This window comes from Strongylocentrotus purpuratus, unplaced genomic scaffold, assembly GCF_000002235.5.
Source record: "Strongylocentrotus purpuratus isolate Spur 01 unplaced genomic scaffold, Spur_5.0 spur5_scaffold_1, whole genome shotgun sequence".
NCBI classification, from domain to species: Eukaryota; Metazoa; Echinodermata; class Echinoidea; order Camarodonta; family Strongylocentrotidae; genus Strongylocentrotus; species Strongylocentrotus purpuratus.
This window is the reverse complement of record NW_022145594.1, coordinates 1,018,040-1,036,761: the sequence shown is the minus strand read 5'-3', so window position 1 is coordinate 1,036,761 and position 18,722 is coordinate 1,018,040. Positions and strand designations below refer to the sequence as shown.

Sequence of the window (18,722 nt, the reverse complement as noted above, 5' to 3'; positions counted from 1 at the left end):
AATCATCATCACCATCACCATCATCATCACTATAATCATCATCATCATCACTATCATCATCATCACCATCATCATCATCACCATCATCACCATCATCATCATCACCATCAATCATCATCACCATCACCATCATCATCACTATAATCATCATCATCGCTATCATCAGCATTATCATCACCATCATCATCACTATCATCATCATCATCACCATTACTCTCATCACCATCACATTCTCATGACTATCATCATCACTACCAATACTACTTTACTTATCATACTCCTTATAACTACCATAATCATCATCATCATCACTGTGTATACCCCTTTACTACCACTACCATACTATGTGTAAACATCACAACCAATACTTGTATCACTGTATTCATCATTTAATTTTGATAACTTTTGTTTTCATTCAGTTTAAATCACACGTTTCTCCATTTTCTCCATCATTTCCATAATTGGTGATTTTACCTTACAAACAGCCACTAACTAACGGCCAAAACATCGACATAGAGTACAAATTTTGAACAGCATATTTGTTTTTAACATACATCTTTACTGACTGAAAACCGTCATTAAAATCTTAAAGCAATATTGGGAAAATCATCCTTTTTATACATGTACTTTCATGAACATGTGGCATTTACAGCTCAACAACATTTTTTTCTAACAATATTACAATAATACTACCATGTTTGAAAAATAGTTCTATCTTCACAATCGGTATAAATATTACCTGTTTAAATGCGCTTTCACTTATCATACTGCAAGCTTTTTGAGACTTAGTTCTCTGTGTGGCAGTACCAGAGCCCTCTATAGACAGAGTTTGGCCAACATGGTTTTCAGTTGGTCACAGCAAGGCATAATATTCTTTTAGTCGTGTGCTTGCCCAACATAGCAGTATTCACCATTTGATGCCCAACTCAAACCGGGGTGTCCAAACTCTCCTAATCAATGGCAATGTACAATACAATGATACTGTAGAATGGGATCATACAGTCAGACCTGATTTAGGGACCACCTGTCTACAAAGACCACATTATTTGTTTCCCTTGAAAATTATTTCTCATTGAAACATGTAGCAAAGGTACCTGCCTACAAAGACCACTTGTCTACAAAGACCACTTTTTGTGTTTTGCTAGGGTGTTCACTATAGACAGGTTTGACTGTACATTGGTGAAAGAGTAACGTTGTACTGCATCAGCAACAACACCAGATACGACATAGGTCTGAAGTAGCTTGCAGCACAGCAAATGATTGCTTACTGAAACAAGTAGGTTTTTTTTACTGATTGTGAAGAATGAACTAATTTGAAAGTAAGATGAACTTCTCCAGTGATTACCATCCTACATGTATGCAATAGGAAATGAATAATTGAGCATCTCTATAAACTGACTGCAACAAGAACATCAGAATGGTAGATTTGTACAGATGTATATGGTCAGTGTATTTCATTCTGTAAAAGGGATTATCTCATGGGGGTTAAATAAAACCGTCAAGATTTTATGCGACTTTGACTGATTTCGGCCAAATCTGCCAAATCTGTAGCACTCTGGCATATCAGGTACCTATTAACACCTGGGGCGACAGTGGCAACAATTAATGTGGATTAACGGCCTGCCAAAGGACATTAGTGCCAGATTGGAATTCAAACTCTTGACCCTAGGAATGAGAGTCAAGTGAATAAAGCACTATACCATGGCACCTCCACGGTGGACAGGGGCGTAGCTACACTTGTTTGAATGGGGGGGGGGGGGGAGGAGTCCCAACCAATTGGACCAGATGTGCTGACAAGTTATAAAAGGAAAGGATATATTTTAAGATGTTAAAATGCAAACTGTTCATAAATTTTGTGATTTGCTTGCTGACAAGATATACAAATCATGGATAAATCATGAACGTTTTCAAACAGGGTTTACAACAATCCCTCCCCTATCTAACACTGCTTGTGGCTGTTAATGTTTTAAAATAGATTAGTAGTAGTAGAAGCAATACTGTGGTAAAGTTTAATTGTATCAAATTTTAATTGATATCTAGGATGGTCTATTTGTAGAACTCATGCTCAGTCTCGTCCTTCTTGATGTTGTTCCGATAGCCTTTCTCAAAGTCCTTTGCCAGGATTACATAGCGATTCTCACGTACAGCTTGCATACCAGCCTGTGGATCAGAAACATAGATTAAATAGAAAGAGGATTGAATGAAGGCTAAGCACCACATAAAGCAGGGTGTAAATATTCATAAATGAATGATACACTCCAATAAAACTAAAACAAAAACACAACAGATTAATTCAATCTTAAAACTACACATTTGTATTGTACAGTTTCTTTTTTTGATTAAAAACAATACAAATTTAAGGATTAAAGGCAGAGACAGTTCATGCCGCAACATTATTGATGAAGAACACCACTGATTTTAAATTCTTGTTTCACAAATTACTGTGAATCTGTATCTGAATCCATCCAAGCATAACATAAAAATATTATCTACACTTTTCACAGAACTTTCCAAAAACTCAACTTTCCCTTTAACTTGGTATGTTTTTACTAGCATGAGTCCTTACCTCTTGGCAGATAGCGTTGATATCAGCTCCTGAAATCTTATCTGGCCTTGCTACGTCTGAGAAGGGAAAGAATAGTTAAGGAACCTTTATCTTTGTTTCTGTGTGTCGAACCAATTCAAGAAACTTTGGATGTCCCTTTCTAAATATAAGAATAGACTAATAGAGTATATAACGACTTATTTGTTTGAATAGATAGTGAGCAATAATATTCTTGCCTTTTTATTAATATCAATATATTTTGTAATTGCTTGGTGTGCTATATGTTGTCTTTACACTTTTATAAATGCTTCTGGGAGACACGCCCACATTGGGAGTGGTGCTCATGAATAGCTATATTTGCATCAGTAGTGCCAATTACATGCCTTGCTTCTCCCCCTTCACTCTTGTACCATGGAAGGGTTTAATACAGTCTTTTTGGTGTGGTCGTGTCTCCTTACGACATAAGTTTGGGCCAAACGGAAAACAAGTTGTTTTTCAAAATGTCTCTTAATTCGGTAAAGGATACAATCTTCTAGATCAACCTCATCTGAGAGATTCATCTTAGCACAGATGGTACTGAAGATAAGACGCTTCTGTCTCCTGTCAGGCAGAGGGAACTCAATCTTACGATCTAGACGACCCGGTCTCAACAGGGCGGGGTCAAGGGTGTCGGCTCGGTTCGTTGCCATGATCACCTACAATTACAAAATCACATTCAACATTTAAACCCTCTGCAACTGCGTTTCATACATAGATGACAATGATAACTTTGGTGATGATGATGATGATGATGATAATAAAAATGATGATGATGACGATGATGGTAGTGATGATGATGGTGATGATGATAATGATGATGATGATAATAAAAATGATGATGATGACGATGATGGTAGTGATGATGATGGTGATGATGATGATGGTGATGATGATGATGATGATAAGGATGATGATACATATCTAACTACACAAGCAAAGGAACATGTAAGAGGTTCCTAAGCACTAGGCAATAATTGTTGAAAATTCTTCTTTTCCTGCAAAAAGGCAGATTAAAAGGTACTTTGATGTAGTTAAATGATATTGAAATTATTATTGAAGTTCACACTTGCCTTTATAGTCCCCTTGTTAAACCCAATATTGATTAGTAGCTAAAGCCCTGTGTCAAGTTTAAATCTTAGCATCTTGAAGACCATATCATTGAGCAATGAATGAAACGTTTCTGAGCTTCATAATGCATCCTCAGCCTGAATATTGCAACAGAATTGAACTTCATAAAAACTTTCTGGTTACAGGAGTGTGAAACTCTGAAACATTTCCCATTCATTTAAATACAGGATATTTTTCTTTGTTTTGAAATTGAAAATGTACAGTTTAAAAAAAGGAAAGAAAGATATCTGACCTTGACATTGACATTCTGATCGAAGCCATCCATCTGATTGAGCAACTCCAGAAGGATCCTCTGTACCTCTCGATCAGCTGAAACATAACAAATATACAACAGTCTTGAGTGAGTGACCGTTAAAGGAAAATTTAAAGGAAAATCCGACATCAGTAGTAAACAACGTATTAGGCCCGCTATAAATGAAGCAGAAATATCAGAGAAGCAGACTTGTGAAAGTTTTATTGAAATTGGACGAAAAATAAGAAGATTATGACTTTTGGTAAGCTGTATGTACTATTGGCAAAATCGGTAGGTCCTTTTTTTTCCTGCAGGCAAATGGGATACCTGAACTATATTCTTACTCCTATTGCTTTGTACACAAAACGGAACACCCACGAATCGAAAAAAAAAAAAAAAAAGCCCACATTGACTAAAAAAAAGTTAGTAGTGACACTGGTTTACAACTTTTGCTACTGTAAACAAAAAAATAAAAAATTATCTCGCTACCAAATAATATTTACAATTACAAAGTTTTTAGGATTGGCTGGGTTATTCCAATACATCTTTTTTTTTTTTACTCAGTTGAAGCTTGGACCTCACCTCCTGTCTGGGCGTCAAATCTCTTTGTAGCGATGGCATCGATCTCATCGATGAAGATGATTGCAGGAGCATTCTCTTTAGCCAGTCTGAACACATCCCTCACCATACGTGGACCTTCTCCTAGATACTTCTGAACAAACTCTGAACCAACAACTCGAATGAAAGCAGCTGAAAGATAAGGGAATAGAAGTCAAAAAGTTGAGCCAAATATAGTGGCCATGTTCTTATTTATTGTAAATTACCTATCAAAAATTAAACCTATAACTCAGAAACCTGTCTATAAAGACCACCCAAAGGAAACAAGAAAAGTGGTCTTTATAGGCAGGTGGTCTTCATGTACAGGTTCCTTTAGTACATGTTTCGATGAGAAACCATTTTCAAGGGAAACAAAACATGTGGTGTCTGTAGACAGGTTGTCTTTGTAGACAAGAGGTCTTTCTATACAGGTGGGTGTGAAGGCATGTTTGACTGTAAATTCAATCTTTAAAGAAAATTGCTCCGACGGAAAGCAGAAAAAATAGATTGGTGTAAGTTTGAACAAAATTGAACAAACATTAAGAAAGCTGTTAATTTTTCATATTTAAAATCACACAAAGTAAAGGAATCTTAAATTAGGCCTAAAAAAAAAAATTGATGACTTGGCGTAACCCGCCCGACCCTATTTTTATCGCCGACCCTACGCTTTTTTATTTTTTTTGATCCGATTGCGATTGCGTAAATATCGATATCGCAGTGGGGAAAACCCGGATGTTTGTTGCTTTCGTTCTGAACTTTGCCGCGCCGTGTTTGGGCCAGCTCGCGCGCCGAGTGCAGCGGGCAGGTACGCCGTAGTACCGCTAGGCGATTGTATCCCCAACATGGCGTCCTATGGCATTCAGTTCACGGGTAAATTTGGTGCTCACGTTTTATTCAGCGTTCTTCGGAAGGTGGACATTGAAGCAACAATTGGAGAAATCGTTCAAGATCTGGCCGCTGATAATTTTGTGGTTAAGAACATCAAGCCATTTAAGGAAAACTGTGGTCCGTTTTCTGATTTGCTGTTGTCTGAAACAGTGTCACTATGCGTTCGTATGTTTGCATTTTATGTGCATGAGGGTGTATGTACATGTACATGTATGTATGCAGGGGGGGGGGGGGCAGGTGTATGTATGCATCCCCCAGGTCCCAAGGTGATCAAGATTTCAACAATTTCTTGCTCACTTTGCTCACACAGTGTGTGTGTCCATATATGTGTGTGTGTGTGTGTGCGTGGAGTTATTTGAACATATTGTGGTCTACCCCTCTCATCAGATCATCCCCAAGGTCTGAGGACCTACCTACGCCACTGTATGTATGTATGTGTATGAATGGCTAATTTCATGTATGCAAATATAAGCAACAACAACAACAACAACAACAACAACAACAACAAAAAATCGCCCTACCTACCCTAATTTTCAGTGACCCGTTACGCCAAGTCATCAATTTTTTTTTTTAGGCCTTAGCTGAATCGGCAACGTCACTGTGAAGACTGTGATGTAGTTGCAGACAATTCTCCCATTTGTTTTAAAACATTACTAGAAATGTAAATTTTTCAAAAATGTATTACTGAGGAGGGTCTTTTATTTTGGAGGACCTATAATAATATGATACAGATAATATACTTTGAGTAGTGCCCCAAGGGAGAAGGCGCTTAGGAGAGACAAATTTAAGATATTTTTCTCGACGACCCTGGTTATCTAATGTCTCACCTGTTGTATGATGAGCCACAGCCTTAGCTAACATGGTTTTACCTGGTTATATAATGTCTCACCTGTTGTATGATGAGCTACAGCCTTAGCTAACATGGTTTTACCTGGTTATCTAATGACTCACCTGTTGTATGATGAGCCACAGCCTTAGCTAACATGGTTTTACCTGGTTATATAATGTCTCACCTGTTGTATGATGAGCTACAGCCTTAGCTAACATGGTTTTACCTGATTATATAATGTCTCACCTGTTGTATGATGAGCTACAGCCTTAGCTAACATGGTTTTACCTGGTTATCTAATGACTCACCTGTTGTATGATGAGCTACAGCCTTAGCCAACAAGGTTTTACCTGGTTATCTAATGACTCACCTGTTGTATGATGAGCTACAGCCTAAGCTAACATGGTTTTACCTGGTTATCTAATGACTCACCTGTTGTATGATGAGCTACAGCCTTAGCCAACATGGTTTTACCTGGTTATGTAATGGCTCACCTGTTGTATGATGAGCTACAGCCTTAGCCAACATGGTTTTACCTGGTTATGTAATGGCTCACCTGTTGTATGATGAGCTACAGCCTTAGCTAACAAGGTTTTACCTGGTTATGTAATGGCTCACCTGTTGTATGATGAGCTACAGCCTTAGCCAACATGGTTTTACCTGGTTATCTAATGACTCACCTGTTGTATGATGAGCTACAGCCTAAGCTAACATGGTTTTACCTGGTTATCTAATGACTCACCTGTTGTATGATGAGCTACAGCCTTAGCCAACATGGTTTTACCTGGTTATGTAATGGCTCACCTGTTGTATGATGAGCTACAGCCTTAGCTAACATGGTTTTCCCGCATCCCGGGGGTCCAAACATGAGCACACCCCTCGGTGGGTCGATACCAATCTGCTGATAGAGATCAAAGTGCGTGAGAGGGAGCTCTACAGCTTCACGGATCTCTTGCTTCTGCATGTCCATACCACCGATGTCTGAATACACCACGTCAGGCTTCTCATCTAAAAAATAACATTAATAATAACAGTTTTAAGAGGAAATTTAAGAAATTTCTTCTGATTTTTCACTCTCAAATTGTTAATGTTTGTTTCCAAACTTTGTCCAAGGTTGATGATCTTTATCTTATATATATTGTTCCTAGTTTCATTTCATATTTTTTAACATTTCTGTTTTGCACATAACCAAAGTGTGTAAATATCCTTTCATCATGCATTAAATCACTTTCTACTTTACTACATAAAAAGACTGTCTTGACAAGACAACCTTGGTCTTTTATGGTACCCTTGATTTCATGCATAATTATTTGCATCTGCTCTGTATCTCTGTTCATCAGATTGTTCAGGAATGTCAACCAATTATAAAGGCTGTAGTACACAGATAGTTGACAACTAGGCTTAGTAAGGTTTTACGAATATGCCGTTTATTAATTTCATACATGCTTCTTCAACAAAAGCTTCTCTTTGACAACTCAAAAGTTGTCCAAAGCCTTGTCGAACATAGCAACCGGTAACATACAATATGCAAAGTTGATTCCATCTATAGAGATTCCATTATGCAAAGCAGGTGAATCAGATAGTAAGTTACCAGGGCAGCATTCCACGAAACCATAGTAAGTATAATTTCACAGACATCTTAAGAAAATGCACGTTCAATTTAAATTGAGCATTCTAATGGGCTGTCAGCTAACGTTACTCATGACAGGTTATTGAGGGCTTCTAAACAGACTAACCTGCACCCAGCATCATGATACTACTATCAGCTTCTGGAGGTAGTACATCAACCAGTGCATTGCTGTGCTTGTGAAGGGCGACGCTGGCGCTTGGTTTCAGGAGCTCACGATCGATGGTGCTCAGGATACGTACGTACGAGTTAGATCCTACATGTGATGAAAAAGAATGTTACATTCATGTATGATTTGGGTTTGGATGAGTGTAGGCCTATTACTAAGAGTACCATGAATATATAACATCTACCAAATACGTTGTAGGTCTCGAGACCCATTTTCACAAGATCTTAGATATATAGATAAGATAGATAAATGGATTTTATTCAGATCTTCGTGTCTGGCAGTTAAAAACTGAAATGAACATGAATTACAATACAAATTTCCAAAGAACATTCACATAATAATATGAAATACCAATAGGTCACTTCTGCAATGCAATCAAACGGAAATACCAACGTCTTGGTCTTAGTCCTGGTTTCTAGAGATCTTGGTCTTGGTCTCGGAAGGGAAAATCTTAGGCTGTTTGGACCTTGAGGAAGGAACCAACCAACCAACCAACCATGGGGTATACAGATATTTATTTGGGACAGAGATATAATATTAGGACATACGCATGCATACACGCTTACAGGAATATTCACAGAGCTATATTCACCTCCCACATGCGATCTCCATCTAGGAGGAAAGTACTTTGGTGCTCTATAAATTTGACCTATGAACTCTCTCTACTCTAATAGTAGAACTGACCAATAAGTGAGTTTCTAATGACATTGGTCACTCACCTGTAGTTGATCCTACAATGCCAGTGTGCTGGTCAACCGCCTCTAAGAACTGACCGATGACCAGAGGAACACTCTGAATACGCTTGACCTCTTCCTGGGCATGAAGGAATTCTTTCTTGAGATTTCTTTGTTCATCCTTGATGTACTCCTCCTGTACTTCTAAGAACTCAAGCTGCTGCTGTAATTTCTGCATTCAAAGTAAACCAATCACAGAGAAACAACACTTTTAGTAGACCTTTGGTATTACCTTTGGTATATTAAGTTTAATGACACACCCTCTGATGACAATGGGTCTGCAATCGATTTCCTCAATTCCAAACTCTAACCTTAAAAACCAAACTGCAAAAATAACCATGAGGGTGTAACTAAGAGTTTGAAGAGACTTGACATTGAGTTTTAAATCTGAAATATGTTAAATAAGTTATCTTTTAGAAAATTAAAGCCAACATCCACTATTCTCTTCTATTTAATCACTAGAATACTTGAACATTTTCACCCTATTTCTTCTTGGCCATATTTTATAACCAATGTTGTACATGAAGAGAGGAAAACAATTTCATTTTCCACATAGAAACATGAAAATTATTAAGAGTATAAAATTGAGATATGCCTGCATCAGGTAATACTACAAATGTTAATAATTTATATCCTGCTTCCAATGATTTTAATGTTCTTTTTTAACCCGTTGACTACTGAATTGTATAGGTCCCATAGGCTTTAACACAGAGACCACCAGGTTTCCGTAAGCAAAGGGTTAACTAGAGCGTAAGTAAAGTTGTGAGTATCAAAGTTTTGAGTCTCATGAGTGGTAAAAACCCAGGGTGTCGTTTCACAAAACAGAACAAGTTCATTGATATCCCACTGAATCGTGTGTTGAATTTCAATAATACACAATAAGCCAGTTCACGGTTGCAGTCTGAGCATGAGCAGATAAAGGTCATTGCAGAACAAATTTTAAAATACATGGAGACGAAATACTGGATACATGCTCATGAAAGTTATGTAACATTATTCATTCATGCACATTCAGTGCACTTCATGGTACACAGGTGGAAGTATTCTTTGAAAAGGGGGAACAAAGGCTATTTATATAGCACCTCCATCGCTGTAGGAGTGATTATTTCAAAATGTACAAAGTGGGACTTCTTCATATTTTGAAGATCTGTGGATATTCGGGGTCATTGCAGTAAGGTGCTAACCGTGAACTGGTCTATTTTTAATGGGTTGTTGGCAAACTTGTACTTGAAACGTTTTTGTGAAACACTGCCCGGGTGTAAGCCACAAATATGTTTAAACTATTGAAATTTCTCCCAGGAAGCATTACATTTATAAAAGTTATTGTCCTATGGCGGACTAATGAATATTAATAAGTCAGAATGAATCAGGAGAGATTGGGTATTTGTTTCTAATTCATCGTGACTGTGACATGGACCAGTGATGGCCTGGTGGTAGAGTTGCTGCCCGGCAAGCAGTAGATGGCAGGTTCAAATCCCGATGGTTCCAAGATTTTTCTGACTTGTTTTTGAATTACAGATCAATCAATCGATCTTATTTACTCGGTGTAAGCCACAAATATGTTTAAACTATTGAAATTTCTCCAAGGAAGCATTACATTTATAAAAAATTAAAATTAAAAAAATGCCCTGTTTGTTGAGGGAGAGATCATACCTTGTATCTTGAGTAGAGATCATCTGTAGCAATGTTCTCTAGTCCAGACGCAGCCGTCGATGTTGGTCTCGATGATTCACTGGGAGAAGCTACCTCCTACACATTAAAAGAAATCATAAAAACAATAGTTCAATTCATAATTAGATGCTGGCCAAAATACTTCCATAAATCAAACCCGTAATTTATTCCGTCTACAGTATCTATCCTGGTATCTTCTCCAATTGATTGTAAATATCTTCCACACATCTCTGTTTTCTGCCATTATAGTACACACATACTTGACTCATAGTTACTGTGTAATTCTACTCTGAGTTACTGCTTGGTTTCCCTCTTGATCTGGAACCTTTAATTTTTCCATCTAATAAATCTTAGAGTTTGAAGAGACTTGATATTTTTTAATGTGGCCAAAGTCAAATTTACTGGTCCGAGAATAAGGATCATCCACATCGTCTACGTAAACGCAGACAGACACGTCAGCAAAAAATTCAATGTAAAATGCATCACGAAATTCATCGCGGATTCTCTTTTTCGTATCGCCAACGTGCAGATCAGATTCAGAATTATGAAACTAGGTCTAGGTCTATGCCAAAATGTGTCCAATCCTTATTTTGGCGGACACATCTGTCCGTGTTAATTTACAGAGACGATCCTTGTTTTTGTGGGCGATGCTTATTCTCGGACCAGCGCCCGATTACTCCGCGCTCAGGATACGTGGTAAAAACAAGTGAATTTTTCAAATTTTTGTTCAACTCTTGACCAATTTCAAACTCAATGAGTCAAAGTCATGAAAGTGAACTCCCAAGTTGCCTCTTCACACAGGTTATGGGTGCCAATTCAGGCTAGGTAATATCAATATCATACTTCACACCATCACCTAGCTAGTATAGACCCTTAAGACATGACAAGACAAGAACTTAAATCCAAGTTCCAGCAAAAACCAGAGTGCTAGTATCACCTGCACCCCCATCATAAATATAAACGCATGGGACTGAAGTAAAGTGAAATATTGCTTTGTCATACAAATGTTCGTTCATATATTTTGCTCCTAAAACGACATTTAATCCGTCGACTTGAATTTTTTAATGAAACTAATATCTTAATAACATATCTAAATAACATCTCATTCCTATACATACCCTCTTAGGCGTAACAACAATGCCAATTTCTTCCATAATCGAGCAATTTCCAGTGACCTCAAGTCGTAAAAAAAAAAAGAACCAGTAAACTATATGTTTCACGTCATGAGATGGCGCTCTCCCGCTGCAAATTGGGACTTGCGTGTCAACTGTCATGTAAAATGATATCAATTTATTTGACAATGTTTGAAATGCCATAAAATGACTTTTCGTTGCAATATTTGTTCAACATTTCTTTCCTGGCTGTAACTTGACTACATATTTTATCTGTGTAATCACGAATTAATGATTTAATGGACATATTTATGGTGCAGAAACAAATTGAAATATAGGCAACGCCCACATTTTGAGTAAATCAAGTTTTTTTGTGATTCATTATTAATTCTAAATGTATTGCTGTTTAATTCATTTTTTTTTTACATGTAAGACATTTTGAAGGTTTAAATCAAATGTATGAACTGTATTAACTTTTCAGTAAGATGAGGTACGTGTTTCATTTCTCACGGGTCCCAGTTCAACCTGTTCTTCCGCTATATAGTACATTGTGTAATATATTCTTTTTAAGATGGTCTCCATTCGTCGGAGATACATTGTCCTGTATACAAAAACAGAAGTTAGTAGGCCTTTACCCCCCCCCCCCCCCTCCACATCTTTCTCCGTCTCCGTGTCTCAGTTTCTCTCCATTTCTCTCTCTCTGTCTCACTTTATATTCTCATTCATCTCCTTCTCTCTTAGTTTCTCTCCATTTCTCTCTCTCTGTCTCACTTTATATTCTCGTTCATCTCCTTCTCTCTTAGTTTCTCTCCATTTCTCTCTCTCTGTCTCACTTTATATTCTCGTTCATCTCCTTCTCTCTTAGTTTCTCTCCATTTCTCTCTCTCTGTCTCACTTTATATTCTCGTTCATCTCCTTCTCTCTTAGTTTCTCTCCATTTCTCTCTCTCTGTCTCACTTTATATTCTCGTTCATCTCCTTCTCTCTTAGTTTCTCTCCATTTCTCTCTCTCTGTCTCACTTTATATTCTCGTTCATCTCCTTCTCTCTTAGTTTCTCTCCATTTCTCTCTCTCTGTCTCACTTTATATTCTCGTTCATCTCCTTCTCTCTTAGTTTCTCTCCATTTCTCTCTCTCTGTCTCACTTTATATTCTCATTCATCTCCTTCTCTCTTAGTTTCTCTCCATTTCTCTCTCTCTGTCTCACTTTATATTCTCGTTCATCTCCTTCTCTCTTAGTTTCTCTCCATTTCTCTCTCTCTGTCTCACTTTATATTCTCGTTCATCTCCTTCTCTCTTAGTTTCTCTCCATTTCTCTCTCTCTGTCTCACTTTATATTCTCGTTCATCTCCTTCTCTCTTAGTTTCTCTCCATTTCTCTCTCTCTGTCTCACTTTATATTCTCGTTCATCTCCTTCTCTCTTAGTTTCTCTCCATTTCTCTCTCTCTGTCTCACTTTATATTCTCATTCATCTCCTTCTCTCTTAGTTTCTCTCCATTTCTCTCTCTCTGTCTCACTTTATATTCTCGTTCATCTCCTTCTCTCTTAGTTTCTCTCCATTTCTCTCTCTCTGTCTCACTTTATATTCTCGTTCATCTCCTTCTCTCTTAGTTTCTCTCCATTTCTCTCTCTCTGTCTCACTTTATATTCTCGTTCATCTCCTTCTCTCTTAGTTTCTCTCCATTTCTCTCTCTCTGTCTCACTTTATATTCTCGTTCATCTCCTTCTCTCTTAGTTTCTCTCCATTTCTCTCTCTCTGTCTCACTTTATATTCTCGTTCATCTCCTTCTCTCTTAGTTTCTCTCCATTTCTCTCTCTCTGTCTCACTTTATATTCTCGTTCATCTCCTTCTCTCTTAGTTTCTCTCCATTTCTCTCTCTCTGTCTCACTTTATATTCTCGTTCATCTCCTTCTCTCTTAGTTTCTCTCCATTTCTCTCTCTCTGTCTCACTTTATATTCTCGTTCATCTCCTTCTCTCTTAGTTTCTCTCCATTTCTCTCTCTCTGTCTCACTTTATATTCTCGTTCATCTCCTTCTCTCTTAGTTTCTCTCCATTTCTCTCTCTCTGTCTCACTTTATATTCTCGTTCATCTCCTTCTCTCTTAGTTTCTCTCCATTTCTCTCTCTCTGTCTCACTTTATATTCTCATTCATCTCCTTCTCTCTTAGTTTCTCTCCATTTCTCTCTCTCTGTCTCACTTTATATTCTCATTCATCTCCTTCTCTCTTAGTTTCTCTCCATTTCTCTCTCTCTGTCTCACTTTATATTCTCGTTCATCTCCTTCTCTCTTAGTTTCTCTCCATTTCTCTCTCTCTGTCTCACTTTATATTCTCATTCATCTCCTTCTCTCTTAGTTTCTCTCCATTTCTCTCTCTCTGTCTCACTTTATATTCTCATTCATCTCCTTCTCTCTTAGTTTCTCTCCATTTCTCTCTCTCTGTCTCACTTTATATTCTCGTTCATCTCCTTCTCTCTTAGTTTCTCTCCATTTCTCTCTCTCTGTCTCACTTTATATTCTCGTTCATCTCCTTCTCTCTTAGTTTCTCTCCATTTCTCTCTCTCTGTCTCACTTTATATTCTCGTTCATCTCCTTCTCTCTTAGTTTCTCTCCATTTCTCTCTCTCTGTCTCACTTTATATTCTCATTCATCTCCTTCTCTCTTAGTTTCTCTCCATTTCTCTCTCTCTGTCTCACTTTATATTCTCATTCATCTCCTTCTCTCTTAGTTTCTCTCCATTTCTCTCTCTCTGTCTCACTTTATATTCTCGTTCATCTCCTTCTCTCTTAGTTTCTCTCCATTTCTCTCTCTCTGTCTCACTTTATATTCTCGTTCATCTCCTTCTCTCTTAGTTTCTCTCCATTTCTCTCTCTCTGTCTCACTTTATATTCTCATTCATCTCCTTCTCTCTTAGTTTCTCTCCATTTCTCTCTCTCTGTCTCACTTTATATTCTCGTTCATCTCCTTCTCTCTTAGTTTCTCTCCATTTCTCTCTCTCTGTCTCACTTTATATTCTCGTTCATCTCCTTCTCTCTTAGTTTCTCTCCATTTCTCTCTCTCTGTCTCACTTTATATTCTCGTTCATCTCCTTCTCTCTTAGTTTCTCTCCATTTCTCTCTCTCTGTCTCACTTTATATTCTCGTTCATCTCCTTCTCTCTTAGTTTCTCTCCATTTCTCTCTCTCTGTCTCACTTTATATTCTCGTTCATCTCCTTCTCTCTTAGTTTCTCTCCATTTCTCTCTCTCTGTCTCACTTTATATTCTCATTCATCTCCTTCTCTCTTAGTTTCTCTCCATTTCTCTCTCTCTGTCTCACTTTATATTCTCATTCATCTCCTTCTCTCTTAGTTTCTCTCCATTTCTCTCTCTCTGTCTCACTTTATATTCTCATTCATCTCCTTCTCTCTTAGTTTCTCTCCATTTCTCTCTCTCTGTCTCACTTTATATTCTCATTCATCTCCTTCTCTCTTAGTTTCTCTCCATTTCTCTCTCTCTGTCTCACTTTATATTCTCATTCATCTCCTTCTCTCTTAGTTTCTCTCCATTTCTCTCTCTCTGTCTCACTTTATATTCTCGTTCATCTCCTTCTCTCTTAGTTTCTCTCCATTTCTCTCTCTCTGTCTCACTTTATATTCTCGTTCATCTCCTTCTCTCTTAGTTTCTCTCCATTTCTCTCTCTCTGTCTCACTTTATATTCTCGTTCATCTCCTTCTCTCTTAGTTTCTCTCCATTTCTCTCTCTCTGTCTCACTTTATATTCTCGTTCATCTCCTTCTCTCTTAGTTTCTCTCCATTTCTCTCTCTCTGTCTCACTTTATATTCTCATTCATCTCCTTCTCTCTTAGTTTCTCTCCATTTCTCTCTCTCTGTCTCACTTTATATTCTCGTTCATCTCCTTCTCTCTTAGTTTCTCTCCATTTCTCTCTCTCTGTCTCACTTTATATTCTCGTTCATCTCCTCTCTTAGTTTCTCTCCATTTCTCTCTCTCTGTCTCACTTTATATTCTCGTTCATCTCCTTCTCTCTTAGTTTCTCTCCATTTCTCTCTCTCTGTCTCACTTTATATTCTCGTTCATCTCCTTCTCTCTTAGTTTCTCTCCATTTCTCTCTCTCTGTCTCACTTTATATTCTCATTCATCTCCTTCTCTCTTAGTTTCTCTCCATTTCTCTCTCTCTGTCTCACTTTATATTCTCATTCATCTCCTTCTCTCTTAGTTTCTCTCCATTTCTCTCTCTCTGTCTCACTTTATATTCTCATTCATCTCCTTCTCTCTTAGTTTCTCTCCATTTCTCTCTCTCTGTCTCACTTTATATTCTCATTCATCTCCTTCTCTCTTAGTTTCTCTCCATTTCTCTCTCTCTGTCTCACTTTATATTCTCATTCATCTCCTTCTCTCTTAGTTTCTCTCCATTTCTCTCTCTCTGTCTCACTTTATATTCTCATTCATCTCCTTCTCTCTTAGTTTCTCTCCATTTCTCTCTCTCTGTCTCACTTTATATTCTCATTCATCTCCTTCTCTCTTAGTTTCTCTCCATTTCTCTCTCTCTGTCTCACTTTATATTCTCGTTCATCTCCTTCTCTCTTAGTTTCTCTCCATTTCTCTCTCTCTGTCTCACTTTATATTCTCGTTCATCTCCTCTCTTAGTTTCTCTCCATTTCTCTCTCTCTGTCTCACTTTATATTCTCGTTCATCTCCTTCTCTCTTAGTTTCTCTCCATTTCTCTCTCTCTGTCTCACTTTATATTCTCGTTCATCTCCTTCTCTCTTAGTTTCTCTCCATTTCTCTCTCTCTGTCTCACTTTATATTCTCATTCATCTCCTTCTCTCTTAGTTTCTCTCCATTTCTCTCTCTCTGTCTCACTTTATATTCTCATTCATCTCCTTCTCTCTTAGTTTCTCTCCATTTCTCTCTCTCTGTCTCACTTTATATTCTCATTCATCTCCTTCTCTCTTAGTTTCTCTCCATTTCTCTCTCTCTGTCTCACTTTATATTCTCATTCGTCTCCTTCTCTCTTAGTTTCTCTCCATTTCTCTCTCTCTGTCTCACTTTATATTCTCGTTCATCTCCTTCTCTCTTAGTTTCTCTCCATTTCTCTCTCTCTGTCTCACTTTATATTCTCATTCATCTCCTTCTCTCTTAGTTTCTCTCCATTTCTCTCTCTCTGTCTCACTTTATATTCTCATTCGTCTCCTTCTCTCTTAGTTTCTCTCCATTTCTCTCTCTCTGTCTCACTTTATATTCTCGTTCATCTCCTTCTCTCTTAGTTTCTCTTCATTTCTCTCTCTGTGTCTCACTTTATATTCTCGTTCATCTCCTTCTCTCTTAGTTTCTCTCCATTTCTCTCTCTCTGTCTCACTTTATATTCTCGTTCATCTCCTTCTCTCTTAGTTTCTCTCCATTTCTCTCTCTCTGTCTCACTTTATATTCTCGTTCATCTCCTTCTCTCTTAGTTTCTCTCCATTTCTCTCTCTCTGTCTCACTTTATATTCTCGTTCATCTCCTTCTCTCTTAGTTTCTCTCCATTTCTCTCTCTCTGTCTCACTTTATATTCTCATTCGTCTCCTTCTCTCTTAGTTTCTCTCCATTTCTCTCTCTCTGTCTCACTTTATATTCTCGTTCATCTCCTTCTCTCTTAGTTTCTCTTCATTTCTCTCTCTGTGTCTCACTTTATATTCTCGTTCATCTCCTTCTCTCTTAGTTTCTCTCCATTTCTCTCTCTCTGTCTCACTTTATATTCTCGTTCATCTCCTTCTCTCTTAGTTTCTCTCCATTTCTCTCTCTCTGTCTCACTTTATATTCTCGTTCATCTCCTTCTCTCTTAGTTTCTCTCCATTTCTCTCTCTCTGTCTCACTTTATATTCTCGTTCATCTCCTTCTCTCTTAGTTTCTCTCCATTTCTCTCTCTCTGTCTCACTTTATATTCTCGTTCATCTCCTTCTCTCTTAGTTTCTCTCCATTTCTCTCTCTCTGTCTCACTTTATATTCTCGTTCATCTCCTTCTCTCTTAGTTTCTCTCCATTTCTCTCTCTCTGTCTCACTTTATATTCTCGTTCATCTCCTTCTCTCTTAGTTTCTCTTCATTTCTCTCTCTCTGTCTCACTTTATATTCTCGTTCATCTCCTTCTCTCTTAGTTTCTCTCCATTTCTCTCTCTCTGTCTCACTTTATATTCTCGTTCATCTCCTTCTCTCTTAGTTTCTCTCCATTTCTCTCTCTCTGTCTCACTTTATATTCTCATTCATCTCCTTCTCTCTTAGTTTCTCTCCATTTCTCTCTCTCTGTCTCACTTTATATTCTCATTCATCTCCTTCTCTCTTAGTTTCTCTCCATTTCTCTCTCTCTGTCTCACTTTATATTCTCATTCATCTCCTTCTCTCTTAGTTTCTCTCCATTTCTCTCTCTCTGTCTCACTTTATATTCTCATTCATCTCCTTCTCTCTTAGTTTCTCTCCATTTCTCTCTCTCTGTCTCACTTTATATTCTCATTCATCTCCTTCTCTCTTAGTTTCTCTCCATTTCTCTCTCTCTGTCTCACTTTATATTCTCGTTCATCTCCTTCTCTCTTAGTTTCTCTCCATTTCTCTCTCTCTGTCTCACTTTATATTCTCGTTCATCTCCTTCTCTCTTAGTTTCTCTCCATTTCTCTCTCTCTGTCTCACTTTATATTCTCGTTCATCTCCTTCTCTCTTAGTTTCTCTCCATTTCTCTCTCTCTGTCTCACTTTATATTCTCGTTCATCTCCTTCTCTCTTAGTTTCTCTCCATTTCTCTCTCTCTGTCTCACTTTATATTCTCATTCATCTCCTTCTCTCTTAGTTTCTCTCCATTTCTCTCTCTCTCTGTCTCACTTTATATTCTCGTTCATCTCCTCTCTTAGTTTCTCTCCATTTCTCTCTCTCTGTCTCACTTTATATTCTCGTTCATCTCCTTCTCTCTTAGTTTCTCTCCATTTCTCTCTCTCTGTCTCACTTTATATTCTCGTTCATCTCCTTCTCTCTTAGTTTCTCTCCATTTCTCTCTCTCTGTCTCACTTTATATTCTCGTTCATCTCCTTCTCTCTTAGTTTCTCTTCATTTCTCTCTCTCTGTCTCACTTTATATTCTCGTTCATCTCCTTCTCTCTTAGTTTCTCTCCATTTCTCTCTCTCTGTCTCACT

The 18,722-nt window shown here is 37.7% G+C and overlaps 1 protein-coding gene across 1 annotated transcript; it reads right to left on the bottom strand.

Moving 5' to 3' along the window:
• Positions 1 to 373: 373 nt before the first annotated feature.
• Positions 374 to 11,699, bottom strand: LOC115920770 (26S proteasome regulatory subunit 6B). Its single transcript, XM_030977385.1, has 10 exons — positions 11,578 to 11,699; positions 10,442 to 10,537; positions 8,774 to 8,960; positions 7,995 to 8,141; positions 7,063 to 7,266; positions 4,527 to 4,694; positions 3,945 to 4,021; positions 3,072 to 3,240; positions 2,567 to 2,622; positions 374 to 2,160 (listed from the first exon to the last, which is right to left on the bottom strand). Exons 1-10 carry the CDS (start codon positions 11,611 to 11,613, stop codon positions 2,047 to 2,049), a joined length of 1,254 nt encoding a protein of 417 aa, XP_030833245.1. The 5' UTR covers positions 11,614 to 11,699; the 3' UTR covers positions 374 to 2,046.
• Between the last annotated feature and the right edge of the window lie 7,023 nt (positions 11,700 to 18,722).